Source organism: Polypterus senegalus, chromosome 3, assembly GCF_016835505.1.
Source record: "Polypterus senegalus isolate Bchr_013 chromosome 3, ASM1683550v1, whole genome shotgun sequence".
In the NCBI taxonomy this organism is placed as follows: domain Eukaryota; kingdom Metazoa; phylum Chordata; class Cladistia; order Polypteriformes; family Polypteridae; genus Polypterus; species Polypterus senegalus.
The window spans coordinates 32,703,476-32,731,440 of record NC_053156.1 but is presented as its reverse complement, the minus strand read 5'-3'; the positions used below and the strand labels follow the sequence as shown (position 1 = coordinate 32,731,440).

At 38.2% G+C, this 27,965-nt stretch overlaps 1 protein-coding gene across 1 annotated transcript; it reads right to left on the bottom strand.

The window, feature by feature from the left end:
* Positions 1 to 304: 304 nt before the first annotated feature.
* On the bottom strand, positions 305 to 27,845 carry LOC120524997 (cornifelin homolog A-like). Its single transcript, XM_039746917.1, has 4 exons — positions 27,680 to 27,845; positions 13,958 to 14,071; positions 6,444 to 6,610; positions 305 to 529 (listed from the first exon to the last, which is right to left on the bottom strand). The coding sequence occupies exons 2-4, from the start codon at positions 14,061 to 14,063 to the stop codon at positions 398 to 400; spliced, it is 405 nt and encodes a 134-aa protein (XP_039602851.1). The 5' UTR covers positions 14,064 to 14,071; positions 27,680 to 27,845; the 3' UTR covers positions 305 to 397.
* Positions 27,846 to 27,965: the final 120 nt, after the last annotated feature.

Here is a 27,965-nt window from a genome sequence, read left to right as displayed (position 1 = left end):
TTTAAGGTGGGTATGATAATGTAACCTGCGGTGGGCTCGTGCCCTGCCCGGGGTTTGTTTCTTGCCTTGCGCCCTGTGTTGGCTGGGATTTGCTCCAGCAGACCCCCGTGACCCTGTAGTTAGGGTATAGTGAGTTGAATAATGGATGGCTGGATGATAATGTAACACTTTTTATTTCAGTTTGAGAGTTTAAAATATTTCTGATGGCATCATGATACCCTTCTGAATACAGCATTAGTTGGTTCTGCCATTTTTTGATTTACTTGTTATGTGTGTTTCTTTTTACTAAGGTAAAATTCAAAGGTAGAATAGGAAATCAAAATTTTTAATAATAATATAAGCACTGCCTGAGGAAATACACATATCTGTAAATGCTTCTTGAATTCATTTTCATTCTCTAACGGACTACTTGGTTGACAGCGACATAAGTGGTACCATGTTTGGAGCGAATTTGAACCTCGCGAGCCATCTGGCACCAGGCACAGTAAAAGCAGCAGCACAAAACACAGCAGTCATCGCAGATGGAGCCCTGTGAAGGAAAGAGAGACAGGGTTAGAGACTCGTTGTGAGTAGAATACTTACAGTGACGTGCAAAAGTATTCAATCCCCTTGAGAGTCGTTGGCATTTTCTCTATGACAAAAGATTTTCACATATATTCATCCATTCTGTATTTTCAATGTGAAATTTCATGCTGTAACAATACATTTCCAGAGTGAAAATAAATCATTTTCTATAGATATTTAATTGAAGAAGAAAAACGCAAAAGATAGTGCTTTAAACCTCTGTGCTTCGGAAGCTCCAGGTTTACACAAATGACAAATTAATCACAAACGACACAAAGGTGACAGTCACAATTAAAACATAATTAGGTAGTACTGGTGAGTTCTTCATATCTCTCTGGCTATAAAAATCCCCCTTTGTAAGGACCATAGTCATTGTTGGATAATCACTGCAAAAATGAAGACAAAGTAGCTTTCTGCTGATCATTAAAATGCACAAGGCAGGAAATGGCTACAAAAAATTTGGACTTTGATTGTCCCATTTTGGACTGTTGGATCCATCATCAGAAAGTAGAAGGTTCATCACAGCACCCAGACTCTTACTAGAACAGGCCATCCCTCACAACTAAACATCAGAGCAAGACATCAACTGGAGAGAGAGTCGACTAGAAATCCAACAATCACTCTCAGAAAACCGCAATGCTCTTTGAATGAAACTGAAGTGAAGGTGCAGGGGGTCCACAATTTCAAGATCTCTCCATAAAACAGGCCTGTACAGGAGTATAGTAAGAAAGAAGTCATTTTTAAGAAGGTCTATATAAAATCACATAAGGCCGTTAATACAAAGCACGAGAAAGACCCAGTTAAGATGTGGGAGAAGGTTTTATGGTCAGATGAGACCAAAATAGGACTCTTTAGTCAGACTTCAAAGAGGTATGTGTGGCATAAAACCAACACTGGCCATGCCTCAATAAACCCCATAGCTACAGTGAAATCTAGGTGGTGCCAGCATCATGCTATGGGGATGCTTTTCATGTGCTGGGACTGGGAATCTTGTCATAGTTGAAAGGACAAAATACGGCGCAGCATTGCAGGAGAACTTGTTCCAGCGTGCAATGAAGCTACAACTCAGGAGAAGGTTCATTTTTCAACATGACAGTGACCCAAAGCGACACTGGAACGGCTCATAATCACAAAGGTGAATGTTTTGGAATGGTCAAGTCAAAACCCTGATCTTAACCCTACAGAGAATCTGTGGCACTATTTGAGGAATGGTGTAAAGGAGTGCCATCCCACCAACCTTGGGGATCTTTAGAAATTCTGCCAAGAAGAATGGGAAACAATTCCTGCTGAAGAAAACTGGGACAACCTTTAACCAAAAGAATTAAGGCTGCAATTGCAGCAAAATGGCTCTCAACAAAGTATTAACATGTAAGGCTTGAATACTTAACGCAAAAGCAAACTTCTATTGCAGTTAATTAGGTACAGAAAAAGATTTATTTTGATTTTGGAAATACGTACATTGTTGCAGCAGAAGAGTTCATGTTGGTAAAAAAAGCATTAAATGGCCAAGGTCCAGCTTACTTGTCTGAACTTATCATGACTTATAAACCAGAGCGCTCATTAAGATCTCAAGATGCCGGTCTGCTTATGATTCCAATAATCGAGGTCGAGCCTTTAGTTATAGGGCCCCTAAACTGTGGAATGGTCTGCCTGCTTCTATAAGAGATGCCCCTTCGGTCTCAGCCTTTAAATCCCGGCTGAAGACTCACTACTTCAGTTTAGCACACCCTGACTAGAGCTGCTGATTAACTGTACAGACTGCATCTCTGTTGTTAGTCATTAGCACTAAAACATAAGTAACATGATCGTTATAATTTGTTACTAACCCTCACCTATTCTGTTTCTCTTATCGGTACTCAAATGTGGTACTTGGTGCCACGGCCCACCTGCCAAGTTGTTTTTGCCTGCCTATGGTAAAGTCATCCCTGATGGAGGATTGCAGGAATCATGGGAAAGAGAGGTCCTTTCATCGGATTAGTGCTATTTCAGCTGTGGAATGGCCAAATGGGGGAGGCAGCTTGATGGATGAGGTCTCCAGGACTCTAAACAAATCCAAATCATATTATGTGATACCATCTACTGTTAAATTCTACTCCGTACTTCTAAAATTTTTATTTTTATGCTGTATTGAGGATTTGTTCTGTTCTGTCTATTATATTGTATTGACCCCATCCTATTTGACACCCACTGCACGCCCAGCCTACCTGGAAAGGGGTCTCTCTTTGAACTGCCTTTCCCGAGGTTTCTTCCATTTTTCCCTACCAGGTTTTTTTTGGGAGTTTTTCCTTGTATTCTTAGAGAGTCAAGGCTGGGGGGCTGTCAAGAGGCAGGGCCTGTTAAAGCCCATTGCAGCACTTCTTGTGTGATTTGTATCAAATTGTATTGTATTGTATTGTATTGTAATAGTGAATGGATTATTAAGTATAAGAGGCAGACATGCAGAACCTCTGATTGGCTGAAGTGGGTTGGACTGTATAAAGACCATCTAAAGCATTCTCAAATTCAGATCAGTGCTCCATGCTGGTTAAAGAAATGCTCTGGAATTTCTCATTTATACACAGATCTGCAAGCTGCTCAGATAAAAGCCATGCCACCTTTTGCATCTGACCAGCACTAGACAGAACAGACACTTTCATGATATAAGCACTTAGACACTGTGTGTGAAAAACTAAAAATAGTATTTTATCATATAGATTAAAGTCATTGAACATCGTGAACCAATTCTGCATCCTCCCACAAACCTGTGCTACAGCACTAGTTAGGTAAGAGCATGGAAGGCAGATGCACGTCACTTCAAGAGTAAAACAAGTGTTACCCTTCTGAAAGAATATTGTCAGTCTCACAGTATCGGCAGTCTCTGTCACTTTGTGGTATTCATCATCTCACTGGTAGATGAGTAGTAAATACAAAACTAAGTTCAGTTGCTTTTGACTCGCCAGTAATAGATATGTCATGACCAGGATGATATCAGAACTTATTGAACTTCTGGTTTCTTTGTGCTTTAATTCTGCCATATCTAGTCATTTGTATATGGCAGATTTAAGAAATCACTCATTTAATTTGTAATCGAGTCAGTGTTGAAGGTAACTCGTTGCTGTATTCTAATTACATTTCCCAGTAATAAATTAAAAAAAAAGAGTTTCAATGAAAACTTTTGCAATCACGTTACAATTACTAGATTCACTAGAATTTATTTTGCTTATGTTTGTAAGCAAACAAAATCAATTATGTGAAGCATATATTATTATTGTACATGCAGAGTCTTGTTAACATCTTAAAGGGCAATCCATTTCACATACATTTAGATCAGGGGTGGGCAAAGTCAGTCCTGGAGGGCAGCAGTGCTTTACAACATGCCGGGACTTTACATTTTCAACAGTCTGCGGCCTCCTGAGGAACATGTCCTCCTCAGGTCCAGACAAAGGATGCTACTTCCCTCAAAACCCTTGTCCTAGACTGTAACACAAAGGCTGTCCACTGGGCAATTTGTGAGGTGTGAGGTGATCTGTTTTGCCTAACCAGAAGTGAGCCCACTTGAGCATGGTTGGGGGGTCCATCAGTATCAGTATTAAGCCTGCTCTCCATCTTGGGTAATAGTCAGATCTTATCCCACTTTTATTACCAATGTAATGACCCAAAGGTGCCAGAAATAGAGGAATGGAATTAGCAAAAGCTAGCGGTAGTTAGTCCTGAAAAGAACCATTAATTTCTTCAGTGGCCAGACCTTCTACTGACTTCTCTGGCTGCTCCTTAATGCCACTCAGGTCTTCTGCAGCTTCCATACTTGCATGAATTCACTAGGCCCATCTGGGGACACAGGAAGCCCAACTGCCACACTATTCGGTGACTCTGTAAGATGGCCAGTGTCCATATCCAAGGCTCAATGGTGGCCATGTCTGTCTAGTGAATGGAATTTACCAGCGGGGAGACATGTTTTCAGTGCTTCAGTAAGTTCTCTAGCTGCACTCTCAATCCACACTCTTAGGAGCTGCCTTTATGACCGACTTCTCCAGGTATCTCTGCTTCTGCTAACAGTCTGTGCCCACTTCAGGAACAGTTCCCTCTCACTCCTGAACTTAGAGCATTACAATATCTACACTGCTTGTGGTAAGCAGTACAGTATATGCAAACAAAAAAAAATATCCTGGATAGTTCATCAGAATGTATAGTCCCTACGTTTCTTTGATATTCTTGATAAATTAAATTAAACCGGAGGTTCTTCATTATCAGGAAATGCTTAAAATGGCGTCAGAGATCAAAGGTGAAAGACAGAAGTTAAAGGCCAGGAAAAGGGAGACTCTAAACATAGAGTGTGGTACATAGAAGCAGAATGATACCATTCTACAAAATGTACAGATATCTGAATAATTTAATCAAGGTCATCAGCTTGCCCAAAATAAAATTAGGAACCATTTGTGATTGTCTAAGATTAACCATAAGTAAAGCCAAAGGGATATACCTACAATAGAAATATATTTAAAAATAAATTTTTCAAAGTTCCAGTGACCTGGGTCGTGTCTAATGCTGCCATGACAAGCTTCAGCCCATCCACCACTGTGACTAAAAAATTCTAACTGGATGGATAATTGGAGTGTTAAGTTTGTATTCTTATGGAGGACTGGCACCCTATTTCAGGGTTGGATTCTGTTTTGCACTGACTGCTGCTCAGATTGGCTTTGACAGTAAATTAATCGAGTTCAGGAAATAGAAGGATGGGTTTGCCTCTTATCTGAATCAACTGGTGCCTCAACATCGGCGCCCTTTCCTGCTATTAGCAAAACATTTAAACCACATTAAAAAACAACTTATCATTACCATAGCTGTGCCACCCCATCAAAGAGGGGATGAAATCTAAATAATCAAAGTAAGCCTCATCGTTAATGTTTGCAGTGCACCCTGCTATGTGTATGTGTTTGTTAAATGCCATTTGCTACGGTATTCGTAAAAAAGAGTGTTAATGCAAGCAGTGCTCCATGTGTTGGAATTACAAAACAATTAATCAATCAATATCTCTTTTATAAAGCACATTTAAACACAGCAAATGTTGACCAAAGTGCTGTACGTAAACATCCATCCATCCATTATCCAACCTGCTATATCATAACTACAGGGTCACGGGGGTCTACTGAAGCCAATCCAGCTAACATAGGGCACAAGGCAGGAAACAAAACCCAGGCAGGGTGCCAGCCCACTGCAGGGCACACACGCATACACACCAGGGACAATTTAGAATCACCAATGCACCTAACCTGCATGTCTTTGGACTGTGGGAGGAAACCCACACAGACACAGGGAGAACATGCAAACTCCACGCAGGGAGGACCTGGGAAGTGAACCCAGGTCTCCTTAACGCGAGGCAGCAGTGCTATCACTGTGCCACCGTGCTGCCCACTTTTGTAAAAGGCGCTCTATAAATGCAACTTTTCATTATTATTATTTTTACACCATATTCAATATCATTGGTCTCCTAACTTACAATCACCACAACTAACAAAGAATTTTCTACCTGTTAAGTAACACTAATACTAATTCAAGAAGGTGCCATTGAGGTCTAGGAGATTTACAAGAATACTATGGTCTATAGGTCTCCTAACTGCGAGGCAGCAGCACAACCCACTGTGCCACCGTGCCGCCCTGTACATATAGAGTGAATAAAAAATGGATGGACACACAGTCAAACACACAGACACTTATCCTTTTTTAACGATGGATCAAATTTAACAATGACTTCCTTTAATTTACTTATAAGTCGTGTACTTGCAGTTTAAATTTTACACCAATGTATAAATACTGAACACTTAACTTAATGATGCATCGAGGTGTGTCTAATGACCCTGTGAACCTGCCCTGTTCCCGCACCTCACTCCATTCCATCTCACCTGAATGCCATATCGCTCCCTAATGGCTGCTCTCATTGCCAGGGACACGGGAGACAAGCTTGATCCGGACAATATGCAGGGGTCTAATAGTGGCAAGCAGCAGCCCTCTCCAAAGTTAGAGGTAGTTTGGCACTGTAGGCATGGCATACAAAACAATCCACAGCAACCTTCATGGAAAGAGAAGAGACAAAGAGCACTCCTTAGCAAATGCCATTGAAGTTTAATCCACTTATCTGTTTCTCTTTGTTTAATTTTTGGTATCATATAAAGCGTAAATTTTTGTATCAAAGTTTAAGTTTAGGTTTTAACTTTGGTAGAGAAAATTTTGAACAGAGGCAGCATAGTCTAAAGGGAATTAATTGGAATATGTTTTTAAATGTAGACACAGTTGATGAGCCATAGAACAGATTAAAAAATGCTTTTCTTACTATGCAGGACTGGTACATACCTAAATTTGGAATTAGTAGGACATTAAAAAAGCTCTGCAGTGGGTTAATAAAGAATTGAAAAAGAAGGTGCAAAGAACAAAACAACAGGTGTTTTAGACACATAACACTAATAACTCCAATTTGAATCGTAAGGCATACAAAATTAAGATACTAGCTGTGTAAGCCTGCACTGTAAAAATTGAAATGTCGGGATGTCAGGTAATTGGAGGGAACTACTCTCTCCTAAGAGGTTTCGTTTTGCTGACGTGCTCGTCTCGCTTGCGTAAGAGTTTCTCTCTTTTCTTGACGGTTTTACTTTGGCAACAGAGTCACTGTCTTCTTCCGACTTGTTAACTTGGGGCTGCCTTGCTGGCTTTCTGAGATTCGTGCTGTATTAGCCTCGCACTTCCAGGCTGGACAAAGAGACACACACACTTCCACACATATACGTTTAGTTTTCTGTTTCCGCGGAGGTGGAGCCCTAACCCCAACTCCACTTTTCACACACTTCCATGTGTAGACATTTATATATATGATAAGGAAAGCTAAAAGGCAGTTAGAGAGGAAAATACTGTAGCAGATGTGAAAGACAATCCAATGAGATTTATTCAGTATTTTAGTAGTTAACATACAGTCAAGGAGGAGGTGAAGTGCATTAGGAATCATAAAGGAGAATTAGAAAATGCAGACAGTGAAAAAGAAGTTGCTCTAAACTTGCATTTTTTGAAGTTCCTGATGGTAAAATGGACTACTATGGACGTATTAAGTGATCTGGAAATTGTAGAGAGAGAAGTGCTGCTTAGATTAAATAGGTTGAAATGAATCAAATCATTGAGACCAGATAACATTTATCTTTGAGTTCTTAAGGAGATTACTGAGTACATATATAAATCCCTGACACATATTTTTAGGAATTTACTTGCATACCAGGGAAATTCCAAAGGACTGGAAAATAGCAACTATTATCCTGTTATATAAAAAGGATAATCAAGCAGATCCAAGGAACCATAGGCCAGTAAGCTTAATGTGCACCACAGGTAAATTAATGAAAGAAAGTAAGGAAAAGATTGAGCAACACATGGCAAGAACAGGAGTTTTACTGAACAGTCAACAAGGGCTTTAAAGAGGAAGGTGATGTTTAACCAACATGTTGAAATCCTATGAGGAAGCAATAACAGTATATAATCAAATTAAGCATATGATATTATTTATCCTGACTTTCAAACACAGGAAGCAGGGCGATGGTGTAAGGAAACTCTTCAGAGCTGGCTGATGTTAAATGTGCTGTTCCACAGTGGTCAGTGTTAGGGCTGCTGCTATTTTTAATATATATATAAATTATTTAGATAAGAATATAAGTAACAAGCTGGTTACATTTGCAGATGATACCAAGCTAGGTGGATAGGTAGATAATCTTGTATTTGTTGAATCATCAGAAATGCACTGGGACAGCATTTAGGCTTGGGCAGATTTGTGGTAGATGGAATTTAATTTAAGTAAAGTATTACACCTAGGAAGTAAAAGTGTTAGGTTTGAATGCACAATGGGAGGCCTGAATGTCAAAAGTGCACCTTATCAGATGGATTTAGAAGTCATAGTGGACTCGGCACTTTCAACTGCTAGACAGTGTTCAGAAGCCATTAAAAAAGCTAACAGAATGTCAGGTTATTTAGTGCCCTGATGTGTGGAGTACAAGTCCAAGGAGGTTCTACTCAACCTTTATAATGCACTGGTGAGGCCTCATCTGGAGTATGGTATGCAGTTTTAGTCTCTGTGTTACAAAAGGGACATAGCAGTGCTGGAAAAGGTCCAGAGAAGAGTGACTAGGCTGATTCCAGAGCTACAGGAGATGAATTATGATGTAATATTAAAAGGGATGAGTCTTTACAGTTCAAGCAAAAAAAGATTTGATGGAAGTGTTTAAAATTATTAAGGGAATTAACAGAATAGATCAAGACAATTATTTTAAAATGAGTTAATCAAGAAACAGGGAAACAGATGGAAACTTGTTAAGGTTAAATTTCATAGAAACATTTTTCTTCACACAGAGAACCACAGACACGTGGAATAAGTAACCAAATAGTGTGGTAGGCAGTAAGACTTTATGGACTTTCAAAACTCTTATACTTATTTTGGGAGAATTAAGTGGATATTTTTGTTGGGCTGAATGATCTGTTCTTGTCTGGATTATTCTAATGTTCCGATCAAATAAAGCAACAAGAACTCATACTTTTTGTAGTGCCTTTGTATGCTGAAAGCCATTTTAAACAGCTTTGTGCAAAAAGCAAAAATGTCTATTTTATAAACAAATATATTTAATATTTTACTTGTATAAGGGGAACACAGCAATGACAAGAAATGCAGAATTGAGTATGTCAAATGAAACCACTTTAATGCAATCAACATCTTAACTGGCAACATACTGTATTTATTTATTTAACTATTAGTTGTGACATCACAACATACAGAGTACAACTGAGTGACAAACATAGCTGCCTTATAGTCTGATTAAAGATACTGCCCTAGAACCTACTGGTATGAGACCTAATACTGCATAAAATATACAGTATAGATAGATAGATAGATAGATAGATAGATAGATAGATAGATAGATAGATAGATAGATAGATAGATAGATAGATAGATAGATAGATAGATAGATAGATAGATAGATAGATAGATAGATAGATAGATAGATCACATAAATCATACAAACATAGCTGCACACAAACATAGCTGCCTTATAGTCTGATTAAAGATACTGCCCTAGAACCTACTGGTATGAGACCTAATACTGCATAAAATATAAAGTATATATAGATAGATAGATAGATAGATAGATAGATAGATAGATAGATAGATAGATAGATAGATAGATAGATAGATAGATAGATCACATAAATCATGCCTACATTATCTAACTTGTTTAAAAAGAACTGAGATTTTCAAATGTATTATTGTGAGACTTATTTTATAACTTTGTAATCTGAACAGTTTATGATATTTGACGCTCCATCAAGCTTAAATATCAAAGTCCATCCATGGTCATAGCACCGCCATTCATCTTTCATCCTCTCCCTCCTCCACAAACAGGTTGTTGCCCTGCTTTAATGTTTGCCTGAGCAGGTTCCTCCAGTGTTCTGAAGGTGTACAAATTCAGTGGCACACTGTCTCTACAGATGTGTTTGTCAATACCAAAAACTCATGGATCTTACCTGTGAGCTACAGTGACTGGACATCAAGTGTCATGTAAGCTGTGAGAACTTTCCACTTTGATAATGAAGTAGTAGATTTTGAAGATTAAACTAAAAGTTTTGAGGGAAGTGCTTTGTTTTGCAGGTGAACTAAAATGCTGAGGCTGTGACATATAAATTATATTGAGAAATGCGTATACAGGTGTAAGAACATAAAGACAGTTTTAGGAACTGTGTCAAAGAAAGTGAGGAGATCTGTAACAATCATTACACATAATTAACAAAATAATAAAAAATAAAGAAGCACATCTTAACACAATAATATGGTCATAAATAAAAGGTACATTTTATTAAGAAAGAAAGAAAGAAAGAAAGAAAGAAAGAAAGAAAGAAAGAAAGAAAGAAAGAAAGAAAGAACACTTAATCCAGTTCAGGGACATGAGAGTTGGAACTTGCAGTGTCTTGTCAGCAACACGCGTCAGGCCGAAACCAGACTTAGATGAAGGGCAAAGTCATCACAGGGCAAAGGAGAGACACGTTATATTAGACTGATGAATATTTAAGGCACTATATAAAGGATGGGTATATAAATAGAGAGATAAATAGGAGCTATATAATAGACGGCAGAACAGTTCCCAGGCAGTGATGCATCATCTTAGAGTGTTCTCAATGATGATACAGTAGAATGTTCTGAAGATGCAGGGACACAAGCCATTTTGTCTGTTTGAGGTAGAAGAGATGCTGCTGTGCCTTCTTCACCACTTTTTCTGTATTTACAGTTCACATGAGGTTCTCTGTAATGTGCACATTAAGAAATGTAAAACTGTTAGCTCTGTCTGTAATGATCCAATCAATGGTAATATGGGTGTGTTCTCCTCTCTGCTTTCAGAAGGCCTCAATTAGCACTATGATCTTAAAAACCACCACTGTGTCAGCCACAAATGCTATAATGATATTGAACCTGTTAGTGTCATACAGTTGTGGGTGTGAAGGGAATACATAAGAGACCTCAGTACACACCCCAGGAAGACCTGTACTGAGGCTGAAAGGGGAGGAAGTAAATTCCCGCTCCCCATTTCAACCACCTGACCCTGTTCTGATGAAAAAGCCTAGAATCCAACTACACAGATGGCTGTTTATACCCAGGACTCTGAGCTTGGTACTAAGTTTTTAGGGGGCAATTATATTAAATGCAGTGCTGTAATCCACGATAGCAATGTCACGTATACATTGTGTTTCTCTTCTCAAGATGGCAGAATGCAGGATATGGTTTCAGTAAGTCTACTGCAGCAATTAGCAAATAAATTATGATAGGCAGCACAGAGCAAAAAATGTGCCTGATCAATCTTTTAAGGCCTTTGTTTAAAATGGAGGTAAGGGCAAGTGGACACCAGTCATTAAACATGTTATTTTGTTTTATTTTTTGGCAAGGAGACAATGATAGACATTTTCAAGCTTAAAGGGACAAGAGAAAAGGAGAAAGAACAATTGAAGGTTGTCCACAAATATGCATACAGAATCAGAAAACTTGACCAGAAATGCCATGTGGGTTAGCCACTTTACAAATATTCACTGGCATAAAAGTCCTGAATACATAGTCTTCAGAGACAGAAAGTGTGATGACATCGTTGACGGTGGAAAGTTTCTCAGCACAGGCGGTGGCACTCGCCTCAAAATGAGCATAAAACATATTTAACTCTTCTGAGAAGGGGGTGATATGCAGTGTTCCAGAGTTCCCTCTATAGTCAGATGCATTCTTCTGTATGGTGTGGAATTGTTAACATTGACGTAGACTATATATAATTGTGTTGAAGCATTTGAGGTTTGGGTTTAGAGAAAGAACTTGAAGATATCATGGATGGACAGTATATGCAATGACGAAGTCCTTGGTAGAATCAGGTTACAATATTTCTCAAGCCAAAATAGAGACATACTGTTTGAGAACCACTCATCTATGGCTTTGCCATTGCAGGTTCATCTGAAGTTTGTTAAGAATACTATGGTAGGGAAAACTTTAATAAAAGGACATGAATTAAAAAGAGCAAACATGATTGGAAATGATGGGCCCAGCATCTCCATCTTCACGCACCAGTTACATACCCACCATCCTTCCAACCTCCTAGCACAGCAGACCAGGTGAAGAAAAACACTATAAAAACTCCATCAATACAAAGCTGCCAGACCTGATTGTGTTAACGTCAAGGTATTGAAGGAGTGCACTGGGCGACCAGGTGATAGCTTTTCAGCATATCTTCGATCTGATTCTGATCATATGATTCAAAGAGTTCCAGCTGTATGAAAGCGTCCTGTGTGGTATTGCAGATGAATATTCTAAATGACTATCACTTGGTAGCACTAATCTCATACATTAAAAAAGACATTGGAAAGGCTAATACTGGCTCACTTGCAACCCCAGTTCAGAACAGCACTGGAACCTCTACAGTTTACCTATCAGGACCACATAAGGGTGGGCAATTCTGTCATCTGTCTGCTGAAGAAAGTCTGCTTACACCTGGAGAAAAAGGGTACCAGGATGAGGATACTGTATGTTGACTTTGGTAGGGCATTCAACACCATACAGCTCAAACCGCTGGGCGAGAAGCTCCTGCAAATAAACATTGATTCTACCCTGTGTCCTGGATAATGGACTACTTTAATGGTAACCTAAAATTTGTGCAGCTTAAGAACTGTGTATCAAAAATGGTCATGAGGGGATCCTCAGGGAACTGTCTTGACTCCCTTCCTGTTTACTCTGTACACCTCAGACTTTAAATACAATGTCACATCTGCAGAACTTTTTTTGATGACAAAGCCATAGTTGAGTATATCAATGATAGGAAGGAGGACAAATACAAGACACTTGTGGAGGTCTTTGTTGAATGGTGCAAATTGAACCACCTGCAACTCAACATCAGTAAGACAAAGGAGATAATGGTAGACCTCAGGAAGGTCATCTATCTGGTAGAGGTGATGTTAACAGACTGAAACAAACTGATTGAAAAGGCTGGTCCAATCTTGGTAGTCAGGCTGGACTCACTGGAGGAAATGGTAGAACAGACGGTCACTCAGACAACTGCTTACTAACCTGGACAATGACTCTCACCCCCTGGATGAGGTTTTAGCTAAGCAAAGGAGCATGTTTAGAAACAGACTGAGAAGACTGCACTACTCAGGGAGTGCTATTTAAGGTAATTTATACTCTATAATAAGTCATGCCTCAGCTGTGGTGGTCTTGTTTCCTGAAAACTGAATTTTACTGAGCTGATCTAGACGACATCTTACCACGCACTGAAGCCATATGCATTAAACTAAGCTAATGACAATACTGTGAAATTGCAACTTATAAGTATCTATCTATCTATCTATCTATTATATAGTTCCTTTCATATCCATCTGTTATCAAACATGTGCGTCTGGGATACGCCTCAGGGCTCATTTAATAACTGTTATATGTATCTATTAATTATATAATGCATTTCGTATCTATCTATCTATCTATCTATCTATCTATCTATCTATCTATCTATCTATCTATCTATCTATCTATCTATCTATTATATAGTTCCTTTCATATCCATCTGTTATCAAACATGTGCGTCTGGGATACGCCTCAGGGCTCATTTAATAACTGTTATATGTATCTATTAATTATATAATGCATTTCGTATCTATCTATCTATCTATCTATCTATCTATCTATCTATCTATCTATCTATCTATCTATCTATCTATCTATCTATTTGTGCCAAAGGCAAGGTTGTACATCTCATGCCGATCCAGAATTGTTTGCCATCTCAACCGACAAGATGTCTAATTGATTCTATTCTGACATGTTTGCTGAACATTCAAAGGGTAGGGGAACATTCAAGTGTCAGTACTAAAAGTTACTTACAGACAGATATGTCAGCACAGACGTTGCATAGTCCAGTGCTCCAGTTACTTTGATGAGAAGTTTGAACAATCAAAGCGGACGGCTGTGCTTGAATTACATTGGCCATTAGGACTCCTAAAAAAATGCAAAAAAATAAATTAGTAGTAAAAATGCAAAGCAAAAACGATACAAAAGTTAGTAAAGGCTGCAGAAAGGTTTGTTCCTAGGTAGTTTATCATTAAAGGATACCATTTGTTTCCAAAGCAAACACAAACTAAATCAAAATCTCAAAAGAAGGGGGACAGAAACCAAACAGACTTATTTCGTTGGGACAAACAATGAAGTGCCACTCCTTTTAAAGGTTAAAAGTGAGTATACAGTTTCCAAAGCTTTTGAAAATATAGACTGGGAGTTCTGAAAAAACAAATATAGCAAAAAAAATGAGTGTTTCGAGGGAATTAAATGTCCACTGATGCAAAAAAAGCTGGTAGAGGACAATCTCCAGAGTAAGGATGGGATTACAGCAGCGTTTCTCAACCTTTAAGTATTTGCGACCCAAGTTTTCATAACAATTTTAATTGCGCCCCCCTAACATTTTTTTGAAATGTACATGCATATTTTATTATACCTACTTAACTTTTATCGACATTTATCTAACTCTATTATTATTGTTCTAGTATCAGAATGTAGTTTAAGTTAATTTGTTTTGGTTTCAACACATGTTTTTTTTTCATATTTTTGATTCTTGTTTTCTTCTTTTCACATCGTCGCGCCCTCCTTTTTGCTACTTCGTGCCACCCTAGGGGGGCCCGCCCCACAGGTTGAGAACCACTGGATTACAGAGAAAATTATCAGTAGAAACGAAGTCAGAGCCTGATCACATGATATTTACAGTCAGCATTTTCAAATGTACACATTTTGGAGAGCATTTTTAAAGTAATAGGTTTTCAGAGGTTAAAAATGCCATTTTATCATGGACTGAAAGGCTGAAGAGAAGTCGCGTTTTCAAATTAATCTGTGAAAGTCTGAACTAGGTCTTAGCAACATCTCCCTTTGCCAGTCAGGTTGCCACATAATTATGTAATTATCAATAAACTATAAACAATGGTGTTACAGAAGGAGGTTTGTTTTAGTTTTTACCATATAAAGTGGCTTGTGGTGTGAGTTCATAGGTCTACATGCTGTCATTGCCATGTGCACTGCCTGGCCACACATTCATGCCAGTGCTTCCGCTGTATACTGCTCACTTGGGGTTAGAGGGGATGCCATCTGTGCTCACTTTACCTAACTCTGAAAACGATCCAAGTCAAGGTCCTTCCTAAGAGTCAATGGTGGCCACATACTCCACCACTGCGCACACCACCGCGTAGAAGAGGGTGCTCACCACAACCGTCTGATAAAACATCTGCAGCATCTTATTGGTTATTTGTTAGTTGTTCTAATTTATATTGCTGTGCACTAAATACATCAGTCAGTCTGGAAGTAAAGGCAGGCAGTGTGGCATAGCAGTTAAGACTTTTAGCTTCACATCCCAAGGTTGTGGGTTCATATCCCACTATAGATGCTGTGTGAACAAGTCACTTCATCTGCCTGCGCTCCAAGTGGAAAAAGAAATGTAACTGAGTGTGTCTTAAGTGTTGTAAGTCACCTTGAATCAAGATATCAGTCAATAATATGAAGCCTTGAAGAAGTTTAAAACAAGACTAGAAAGAGATCACATAAAATATGCCATGCTTTTCAAACCAAATTTGACTCGTTTTACCTCAGTTATATCTCATGTCTCCTTTTTGCTTAAAACGGTTCCTCCAAAGTAAGTTTAGAAGAAACATCTATCACAAAGTTGTTTCTTAAATGAAAGAAAAATGAGAATCTCTTATATGTCTCATGAGCCATCAAAGATTAACCTTTGAGCTGTACATTTTTCCTATGAGTAATGCCTGTTTGAGTCAACACATATACTTCTTCTTTCGGCTGCTCCCACTCAGGGGTCACCACAGTGTATCATCCGTCTCCATCTATCCCTGTCTTTTACATCATGTTCTGCCTCACCGATTGCCTTCATGTCCTTCCTCACCACATCCATAAACCTCCTCATTGGCCTTTGTCTTTAACTCTTGCCTCCACATTCTTTTCCTGATGTACCCCTCATCTCTCCTCTGCACGTGTCCAAACCATCTCAATCTCGCCCCTCTCACTTGGTCTTCAAACTGTTGTACCTGTGTTGTCTCTCTAATATACTCATTCCTAATCCTGTCTACCCTTGTTACTCCGAATGAGAATTGTAGCATCTTCAACTCTGCCACTTCCAGCTCTGCTTCCTGTCTCTTCATCAATGCCACTCTCTCTAAACCATACAGCATAGCTGGTCTCGCAACCATTTTATAGACCTTCCCTTTCTCTCTTGCAGGTACTCTTCTTTCACAAATCACTCCTGCCACTCTTCTCTACCCAGTCCATCCTGCCTGAACTCTCTTCTTCACCTCTGTTCTGCGCTCTCCATTGCTTTGGACTGTTGAACCTAAGTATTTACATTTGTCTACCTCCACCACCTTATCAGCACATTTTCTCACTCCATGTAATATCACACACTTGTTAAAATTATTCCTTCTTTCATTTGAATTAATTAAAAAAAAGGCAAGCGTCCTAATCAATAGTCATGTCTTATAGAGAAAACACATTTTGAGACAAAAAGCATACAATGTCATAAAATTCTCAAAACTCTCTTAAGAAAGTATGTGGTAGCAGGGACAAAAGCTTATATTGGCAGAGCTGGGTGCCAAGTCAAAACCAATTAATAGGGTAGTGCCAGACTAGCAGACCTTACTGTGGGGTGAAATGGCTTACAAAGAGGTAGGCATGGCCAGTGGTTTACAGCCCTCCACCTTAGCCCATAATCAGTAAAGCAGAGCTGTCAATAATCAGCTAAAACAACAGAAGAGATACTTTGTCATTAAACAAACTAAAGAAAGAGGAGGGTGACAGGGCCGCTTTCAGTTCCTTGACATCCACAGTATTCAGAATGCAGCTGTTGTTGGTGGCAAGACTGACAAAACCACTGACACTCCACCCTTCACCAGTGTCATTCCACCCTTCCTCAAAAGTTTCAGCACCTTCCAGGTGTGTGTCTGGTGTTGCAGCTGATGATCACTATTTGTGCAGAAGGCAAATTCATGCATCTCATGACAATCCAGAATTGTTTGCAATCTCAACTGACATCACTGTCTAAGTCATTCTATTCTGACATGTTTCCTGAACATTCAAAGGGTAGGGGAACATTCAAGTGTCCATACTAAAAGTTACTTACAGACAGATATGTCAGCACAGATTTTGCATTGTCCAGTGCTCCAGTTAATTTGATGAGAAGTATCTAACAGTTAGGTCCATAAGTATTTGGACAATGATACTATTTTCTAAATTTTGGTTCTGAGTAACACTACAGTGGATCTGAAATGAAGCAACCAGGATGTGATTGAAGTGTAGACTTACATTTTTAATTTAATACATTTAACAAAAGCATTGTATGAGACATTTAGAAAAGACAGCATTTTTATACATGGTTCCCCCATTTTCAGGAACTCAAAAATATTTGGAAAGACTAACATAAAAAAATGATTATTTTCAAAACTTGGCTGAAGTTCATTTCTCAGTCAATGACTGCCTGAAGTCTGGAACCCCTGGCTTTCTCCAAGTGCTGGGTTTCCACCCTACTGTTGCTTTACTATGGCTTTACCTCAGCTGTTTCCTATCTATCTATCTATCTATCTATCTATCTATCTATCTATCTATCTATCTATCTATCTATCTATCTATCTATCTATCTATCTATCTATCATATAGTGCCTTTCATATCTATCTATCTATCTATCTATCTATCTATCTATCTATCTATCTATCTATCTATCTATTATATAGTGCCTTTCATATCTATCTATCTATCTATCTATCTATCTATCTATCTATCTATCTATCTATCTATCTATCTATCTATCTATCTATCTATCTATCTATCTATCTATCTATCTATCTATCTATCTATCTATAATATTAAATAGCTCATATTTATCTCTCTATTTATATACCCATCCTTTATATAGTACCTTAAATATTCATCAGTCTAATATAACGTGTCTCTCCTTTGCCCTGTGATGACTTTGCCCTTCATCTAAGTCTGACGCGTGTTGCTGACAAGACACTGCAAGTTCCAACTCTCATGTCCCTGAACTGGATTAAGTGTTCTTTCTTTCTTTCTTTCTTTCTTTCTTTCTTTCTTTCTTTCTTTCTTTCGTTCCTTCTTTCTTTCTTAATAAAAGGTATCTTTTATTTATGACAGCATTATTGTGTTAAGATGTGCTTCCTTTTTTTATTTTTTTAATTATGTGTAATGATTGTTACAGATTTCCTCACTTTCTTTGCCACAGCTCCTGAAACTGTCTTTATGTTCTTACACCTGTATACGCATTTCTAAATACAGTTTATATGTCACAGCTCAGCATTTTAGTTCACCTGCAAAACAAAGCACTTCCCTGAAAATGTTTAGTTTAATCTTCAAAATGTACTACTTCATTATCAAAGTGGAAAGTTATAACAGCTTAGATGATACTTGATTTTGGGTATTGACAAACACATCTGTAGAGACAGTGTGCCACTGAATTTGTACACCTTCAGAACACTGGAGGAACCTGCTCAGGCAAACATTAAAGCATAGCAATGTTACCGACCTCAGGCCTAGGGGAACCTGGGCAAGGTACAAGCCACTGTTGCTGCAGGGTGTAGCCACAGCAATATGGTGTAAAGCATAAAAGAAACAGACAGCAGTCCCAAGTCTAAAACCATACTTCTCTGTTCTCTTTTTTCCAGAAATATATATATACTTCAGTTTCTGCATAGATCAACATGGCAATCAGTGAAAACAATGGTGCAAGCCAATTTCCTCTGCATAACAAATAGTGTAAACACATTTACTTTGAGTCCTTGATTAGAAACCAACTTTCCAAGGAAGCAGACAGTTCTGTATCCCCACATTGTATGTAGATGAGATACTAAGTCAAAGCAGTCTGACTATTCAAAGCAGGTGACTCTTTAGCAAGACAGATACATATTTATGTCCTGTAGATAGCCATCAGCAATAACCTGTAGCAGAATTTTCCAGAAATTCTGCCTTTTCTAAGTTACACACCAAAATGTTATTTTCTTTATAATGCTGAGTTGTAGCCCATTACAGCAACAACCTGTTTGTGGAGGAGGGAGAGGATGAAAGATGAATGGCGATGCTATGACCATGGATAGACTTTGACATTTAAGCTTGATGGAGCCAGACATACCATAAAATATAACTGCAACAGTACTGCTACATATTTACATCACATTCCAAGTCAAATATCATAAACTGTTCAGATTACAAAGTTATAAAAACACCTAACTCTCACAATAATACGTTTGAAAATTCTGGAAAACTACACAAGTTCTGTTAACGATATTGAAATAACAGAAAATTATTTATTTATTTGGTTGACTGCATATCTATTTGAGTCAAAGGCAGTTCTTTTTAAACAAGTTAGATAATGTAGGCATGATGTATGTGATGGACGGCATGCGTGGGTGGGTGTCCTGGCTGGGATGGGGCAAGATTCCTGGCCTGGATGTAGACCAGTGTAGTGGAAGGACAGGGGGAGACAACAGGACTATGTGCTCCCTCGACACAATAGGTGGCAGCCTCCCTGGGTGACGCTACCTGTGTAGACACCTGCAATGCATTCTGGGAACTGTAATCCCATAGGGCTGCATTGTTGGCTTCTGTGAGTGCCTCCAGGGGGTGTTGCAGGGATTCATTATCCTTACTTTATGAGACTTCTGATTGACCCTAAAGTACTTCAATTGGGCTATGACTTAGCACCTGAAGTGCTGCCTAGTCCAACATAAATGAAGCCACTGAACCTCATTTAGATGTGTTGGAGTTGGGTGGAAGAAGGACAAAGCTTGCATGGGAGGAGTGGATGGAGAGAGAAAAAGAGAAGGCATTCAGGCACTTTGTGAATTGCAGTTGTGCGCTTCTTCAGGCCTCAAACCAAGCAGTAATACCACTCCAGGATAAGAGTGGGTATTGAATCTAAGTGTTCTCTCTCTTGCTCACATAGTCCCAAGAAGACACCCAGTGAGGGCATATGAAGCATACAAAGAAGACCCCTTCCAGTTCCAAATTTATAAAAGTCAGTCAGCCCCAGAAAGAGTCATTTCTTGGACCCAAAGCAATGAGGCTCCCAATTATTGTCCCACTCTAGGAGGAGCTTATTTGTAAAGATTGCCTTAGGAGGTATTGAAACAATGCCAGACAGTGTTATGTTTTATTTACGTTTATGCAGTATCATTGTGCACTTGTTTATTTGAATTCACAAATTAAATAAGTTTGCCTAGTTGGCTCCTCAGCTCTTCCCTGAGACAATGTCAAGCTATGTGGGTGATTACACAGTGTATAGGGTACGAGGACCTACCACATGCTGGAGGAAGAAGATGCCTTTTGAAACCTTAGCAAGAACAACAAATTTGCAGCATGGTAATAAGTAACAATGTTTTTAGACTTTAATGTATGCCAAGCACAGTTTTGGAGGACAATAACATTTTTGAGAATATAAACCCTATTAGCCTCAGCACGATAAATGGAGTGTTGAAGAGATATCAGCTGACAATGAAGCAGCTCTACAAGGTGCAATTTGAAAGGAACTGTAATAAAGTGAAGGGGCTGTTGTACCAGTGTATACAGATCTATACTAATAAAAGGCAAAGCCCTCACTCACTCACTGACTGACTCATCACTAATTCTCCAACTTCCCGTGTAGGTAGAAGGCTGCAATTTGGCAGGCTCATTCCTTACAGCTTACTTACAAAAGTTGGGCAGGTTTCATTTCGAAATTCTACGCCTAATGGTCATAACTGGAAGGTATTTTTCTCCATTAACTGTAATGGAGTTGAGCTGGAATGACGTGGGGGGCAGAGTTTCGTGTGACATCATCACGCCTCCCACATAATCACGTGAACTGACTGTCAACGCAGTGCGTAGAAAACCAGGAAGACCTCCAAAAAGCGCTTAAGAAAACATGCATTATATAATTGAGAAGGCAGCGAAACAATAAGAAGCGAGCGAGTGACATATACTACCATATTCATGAGTGCTGCTACCTCGGAAAGCACAGTGTAAACCTAAACTTTAAATTAAGTTCATAGACAGGCTACCGCTGGCGTTTCACATGCCCACAGGTAATGCGGGATACAAGTTTAATGAGAGGACGCAGGATATAAACGACAGTTTTGATCACTTTGTAACTAAGTTAAAATTGTAGGTGAAGGGGTGTGCTTATGCAAATTCGAGACTGTGTTTGTGGGGATTGACAGTTAAAGGCGGGTGGGGGAGTCACGTCATCATCTCCCCTCCCATTTACCTCATTTCGGTCTGAGCTGAGCTCCGCCGTCTTCAAGCAACCGTCACACTGCCACCAAATACTCCCAGAAAAATCCACAAGTTAATACACACGCTGTCTCTAGAGTTTCTCCACACTGAATCCTCCAGGCACTACTTACAAAAGGTTACATTGACAATCGTGTTACGTTATTTTTAAAATCTTTCCTTTTCTTAGCACAAGCACAGCTGAGAAGCTTCGATGCATGTGCTCCATAACGCGTTAAAAAATAATGCATTTAATCACACTTTGCATTACAAGCACAGGGAGCTTTTGTCAATGCATGATTTCCTGGTACACCGATTACATTGATCAGCGCATCCCGATTCATTTTACCCTCGCACCACCTTAGTTTGAGAAGAAGTATGAAAAATATGAGGTTAACACAGAAAAACAGATCACCAATTCAAGCTTTATGAATAATCGATTGCCATCAATAATTGTTTTGGTAAAGCCATCCTCCTTCCATTTTATAATTTTTCCGCCATTAGCCATGATTAAATGAATGGTAAAAAAGTAAGAGCAAAGCGAGGGTGACTTATTTAGGCAGGCATATATATGACAGCAACACTCAAGACAATGTCAATCATGTTACGTTATTATTAAAACTAATATTATTATTAAAATAAACTACTTCTCCTGTGAGGCGCTGGCATTTTGCTATATATATATATATATATATATATATATATATATATATATATATATATATATATATATATATATATATATATATATAATTACCTCCAAAGAGCTGAGATTTTTGATATCATGAGCGTGTCTGCAAAAACTGGGGTCTGATGGCCAGCAAAAGTCGAGCAGCCGGCGCGCGCGCATAGCAGTGCCAGGATTTGAGACGCTGACTGCGCTTCTGCCTTAATTCAAACTAAGCACTTTTAATTTTTTTCATCCTCCCCCTGCGCTATAGCCCAGACAAGTGCAAACACGGGACCCCTTTTCTACACCACGGCAAAATAATATTAAGGCGATTCACACTTTCTTTTGCACGTATACGATTATGAGGTCCTCACCTCGGATTATGAAGACACGCACACGAGTGCAGGACTGACAGTGCCATCACAGCCGATTAATGGCGGGACGTCTCACCAGTCTACACAAGACCCACCGCGACTGTCCCCAAAAGGCGGTCATAACGTCAGCGAACACATCTCTCTATACTACATAAAAGAAAAAGGCAACTTTACTTTCTTTACACCTTTTTTCCTTTTATCCCAAACCAAAGCCTTTCTCTCTTAACACTGCAGAGGACACAAAACTAATTTTCTTTAAATACCGGTAAGGCACATTACCAGAGGCACACATTTGAACGTTCACATAGAAAATGTAATTTCTATACCACAGCCGTCGTGTAGCACCTTTCAAAAGGGATCTACTACCGAGAGATGATCCATATACATTTTAGCTGCTGTTAGTTACTTACCTGTTGTGTTACACAGTCTTTAAAATGTAGTTTACCATAACCACTCCAGTAGTGATCAGTGTACCTGTACTTCTTGAAACGTTAATGTTTTACTGTTTAATAACTTATAGACTATATTTTATTATTTTTCCCTTGCACTCAGTAACCAAATCTATACACACACATATAGACACATACAAACATACACACAAGTATATGTATGTGTATATATATGTATGTATGTGTATATATATATACACACACACACACACCCCTATCTACATTATATATATATATATATACACACACACACATACATACATACATACATACACACATATATATAATTTGTGTGTGTGTGTATGTATGTGTGTGTATATATGATGTAGATAGGTATGTATATATATATATATATATATATATGTGTATATGTAGATATGTATATAGATATGTAGATATGAAGATATGTATGTGTATATATATGTATGTATGTGTGTGTGTGTGTGTGTGTATATATGACAGCAGCAATGCAAGCTGTGAGAAAACAGTAAAAAGGAGGCATGTCAGACGTTGTGGTACATTTTCTGATGCAGCTACCGAAAACAACTTTGTGGCGCTGCCAAATACACAAAACAATTACTTTGACAATCATGTTACATTATTTTTAAAATGTTTCCTTTTCTTTTTCATAACTTCTTAAACACATGACATCGCTGCGAAGCCCGGGTATTTTGCTATATATATATATATATATATCACAGCGACACTCATAACAGTGACAAAACAATTACATTGACAATCATGTTACGTTATTTTCAAAATGTTTCCTTTTCTTTCTCTTTCCTTCTTTAACACACTACTTCTCTGCTGCCAAGCGGGTATATATATATATATATATATATATATATATAGATTGATAGATATATATATATATATAGATAGATATGAGAACAACATATATATATATATATATATATATATATATATATATATAGATATATATATATAGATATATATATATATATAGATAGATATGAGAACAACACTCATATCAATGACAAAACAATTACATTAACAATCATGTTACGTTATTTTTAAAATTTTTCCTTTTCTTTTTCGTACCTTCTTTAACACACTACTTCTCCGCTGCGAAGCGCGGGTATTCTGCTAGTAAAATATAAATATGGGTTATGTAGTTTCTTTAGAGGAGAAAATGTTTACTATATGTAACTATATGATTCACTTTCAAGATGGCTGACCCGAAGCTTCAACATCTTTGTGAAGAACTGGAATCCCTAGAGATGCAGATTCAACAGCTTCTTGCCAGACGAAAGCATTCAAGAGATCAGAAAGAGTGCCTCTTACAGACTTTGTCAATGTCTGCGATCGATTCGACTACCTCTATTTCAAATTGTGGCATTTGTACCTTCGCCAAATCAACTTTATTCCAAAAAAAAAAAAAACCTCCTAGAAAAAAAACACTTCAATTTGACTTTCTTGTAGCTACATTTTAGTTGTATTCCTATTACACTTTAGGCATAGAATTATCATATTCTTCAGCGATCTTCAGTCTTTAATAATCTCCACTTTTCTCTGCTGTCTTTTCTTGTTATTCTGTGGTAGCGCTTTGCACCATTACTATCTGATCGAGGTACCATGCAGCCCCCTAGATGATGGAATGAAGGCAAGTGATTCAGCTGTCCACGAGACCAACTTTATTAAATACTATCACGTGAAGCATAAAAGCAAAGAGGACTGATTCAGGAACCTTTATGTTAGGTATAAGGCCCATTAGGGGCTGTACGGTCTTTTGGCCTTGGAACCCCTGCAGATTTTGTTTTATTCTCTAGCCTAACTGGAGATTTTTTTTTTGTTTGTCATGGGTCATGGGGGTCTGCTGGAGCCAATCCCAGCCAACACAGGGCACAAGGCAGGAAAGAAACCCCGGGCAGGGCACCAACCCACCACAGGTGACGTTTATTAAATGTGTTTTTTTTTTCTCTTTTTAGAATAAACGTTGTATGTTTTTTCGTTGAAACCGTTCAGCTTAGTTCACCTGTTATCTTATTTTATCATACAGCCTGAACTGAAATGTATATCAATGTATTCATGCTTAATTTGCATTTAAATGTACTTGATGAAACATGTTATTTTTCCATTGTTCTCTGATGTATATTTAGTTCATGGAGTAACAATGCCTATTTAATAAACCTAACATAATCTCAATTATTTAATGATAGATACCTTTCAACATTCATAGCCTTAGGACAGACTTTTCAGTTTGAAGAATTTGATGACAGAAGTGTTCTGCATGAAAACTATAAATGAAGCTTGAAATACTGTATACACAGAGCAGTGGGGTCTTTACAGGATCTGAGGAGTCCCCAGAGGGCCAGATACCAGTTGTGAATCTTCACTCAGCCGTGCGGTCCATTGTGTAGTTACTGGACACCAGCAGTGTGAAGATGGATGTTGTTGATATGGGACAATAGGTCTAAGCACCAGTTCTTTATTAACTACTGTTACTGGACAACAATAACATGTGCAGTGGCCTCCCATCACAAACTTTACATTTAACAAGGATAAAATATGAAAGATTAAAACATACACAAAACACCAGCATTGAAAAGGTTATCAATGCACTTATTTGTGATGTACAAGAAAATTACACTGAAATTAACACATTATTTTTACCCCAAAACTTCCATATTAAGTCTTATAAGCATTTGACTCAGTCATCTTACACCAAAGCATTCATTTTAAAATCAAAAGCTGTAGGCATCAGAAGTAATCTACAAAACTGGATCTGTAGTTGGTTAACTAGCAGGAGACAAAGAATACAGATAAGAGGAGAATGCTCCACGTGGAGTGAGGTCTTCAGTAGGGTCCCAGAGGGGTCAGTCCTTGCACCATTACGTTTTCTGATTTATATTAATGACATTGATTCTGGTATAATTAGTAAACATGTGAAATTCACAGATGACACTAAAACTGGAGGAATGATAGACACTGAGGAAGCAGCAAAATGACAATCTTCAGAAGCGGGCAAGCACCTGGAAAATGCAGTTTGATGTAGAAAAGTGTAAAGTACTGCATGTGGGCAAAATGAACATATATTACAAACACAAGATGTGCAGTTTGTGTGCAGTTCTGGTCACCACACCAAGAAAGACATAGCAGCACTTGAAGCCATGCAGTTAGAGCAACCAAGTGGAAGATCTACACACATGACCTACTCAGATAGACTTTGAAAATTAAACCTGTTTAGTCCTGAGTAGAAGGGATTGTGTGGGGACCTAGTTCAGGTATTTAAAATCCTCAAAAGCAGTGATAAAGTAGGTCCAGCAACATTTTTTCAACTTAACCGTGAATCACATACTCTAGCATATCAGTGTAAATTAAGGAGAAGTGCAAAGAGTTGTGGGATTCTGGAAGCAATTACCAAGAGATGCAGTTAAAGCAGAAACCTTGACAACCTTTAAGAAGAATCGGGATGAGATATTGGGACAGGCTTGATGGACTGAATGGACTTCAATAGTTTGTCAAATTTCTTATGTCATAATGTTCTTACACGGTACGGGTCTACAAAATGCTATCTTGCCCACAGGTGAAGATGAAGTTAAGGCTTTCATGTGTAGCAAATTTAAATGTTACAGATATTTTATCTAAAAGAACATGTAACTGCATTTTTATGTATGGTAAATCCCCCTGTGGGGTCTGGATTTGTACACATAAAACAAAACAAGCTTAAATGCAATTATTTGTGTACATTTGTATGGTTTTGGACTTTCCGCCCTCATAAAAGGTGTCACATTCCTCTAGGTTTCAAGAAACTGTCTTAGGGTTATTGAAATAAATGAAAGTGGCCTCTCAATCAGAGATGCAGTCTCCTTTCCACTTGGCGAAATTCATGAGGCTAAAGATAGCTGCTTATTCGGCTGCCTACTTACTTGTTCTAAGCTAATAATTTAGTTATAATCAGCTACAGAATCACTCATCTGATGCAAACCACTTACTTATTCTGTTTTAATAACCAAATTGGAATCAATCAATTATTTGAAAAAAAAAAAGAATTTCTGATTTTGGCCCTCGACAAATACAAATTAGATTAGATAAACTTTATTAATCCAATTTGATCATTCAGATGCATACAGCAGCAGGAACATGCAACTCTGCTTGGCACCATAAGTAAAATTGGACTTCCACCCGCAGCTAAAGTCACTTCAGTACAGAAGCAATTCGCCACGCTAGAGTTCAGATCTGGCAGCGCCATGCTGATGGTGTACGTGGGCAAAAAGAAGAAGCTTCTCTAACAGAAGGGCACAACTGGAAAAGAGATTGATGTTTCGATTACATGTTTTATAAAATGACCCACAATTTCCAGAATTTTATAGAGCAATGGCATACATACAAAGAATATAGTTTGTAATGATGAACTCATTTTTATATTGTGATTGAAACTCTTGTTTCATGAAAGTAAGGCACAGTACGTATTTACACATTGCAGAGAGATTAGTCTTTTTTGATGTTTTTGTATTGCTTGTTATTAACATAAGACATCTAAAACTCAAACACTTCTTTCTTTCTTTCTTTCTTTCTTCAAAGTTGAAACAGATATAAAATGCAGATTGGTTTTAGATTAGATTAGAGTTTAGATAAACTGTATTAATCTCATGGGGGAATTCTAAAGCATACAGTAGCAGAAGCATAAAAAACAAGGATACAAACTCACAAGACAAATAATACAGCCAATCAATCAATTAATAAGTAAATAAATAAAGATAAATTTAACATGTACATCAGTTGGAAGCATTGAATTGCCTGAGAGCAGTGGGCAGAAAAGACCAAAACAATAGAAAACTTTACACTTACCGTGTTGTTTCCTTTTTTCTTCACAAACTTGTATTTGCTCCTATCCACTGTTCTCTAAGTGATTTTGCTCTCACACAAGATGAGAACTTTGTGCCAAAAAAATTATTTTCTTGTGTATCCCCTCCCCCTGGCTGATGTTGTCAGAGGAAAATGAGAATGAGGTGAGATCAAGGCGACAAAATATGAACCACACTCAACTTTCACAGAGGACAACCCTTTTGTCGTTACCCAATAAATAAAAGCACATGCAAGTCATTTAATATGTGCTTCCCTTTAAAAAAAAATC

Excerpts from the sequence above, each read along its gene's own strand:
- LOC120524997 (XM_039746917.1), bottom strand. The coding sequence starts at position 14,063 with ATGGCCAATGTAATTCAAGCACAGCCGTCCGCTTTGATTGTTCAAACT. Across the intron at positions 6,611-13,957 it reads CTGTGCTGACATATCTGTCT|GTTGCTGTGGATTGTTTTGT; the intron begins GTAAGTAACTTT and ends CTTTCCATGAAG. Across the intron at positions 530-6,443 it reads GGGAGCGATATGGCATTCAG|GGCTCCATCTGCGATGACTG; the intron begins GTGAGATGGAAT and ends TTTCCTTCACAG.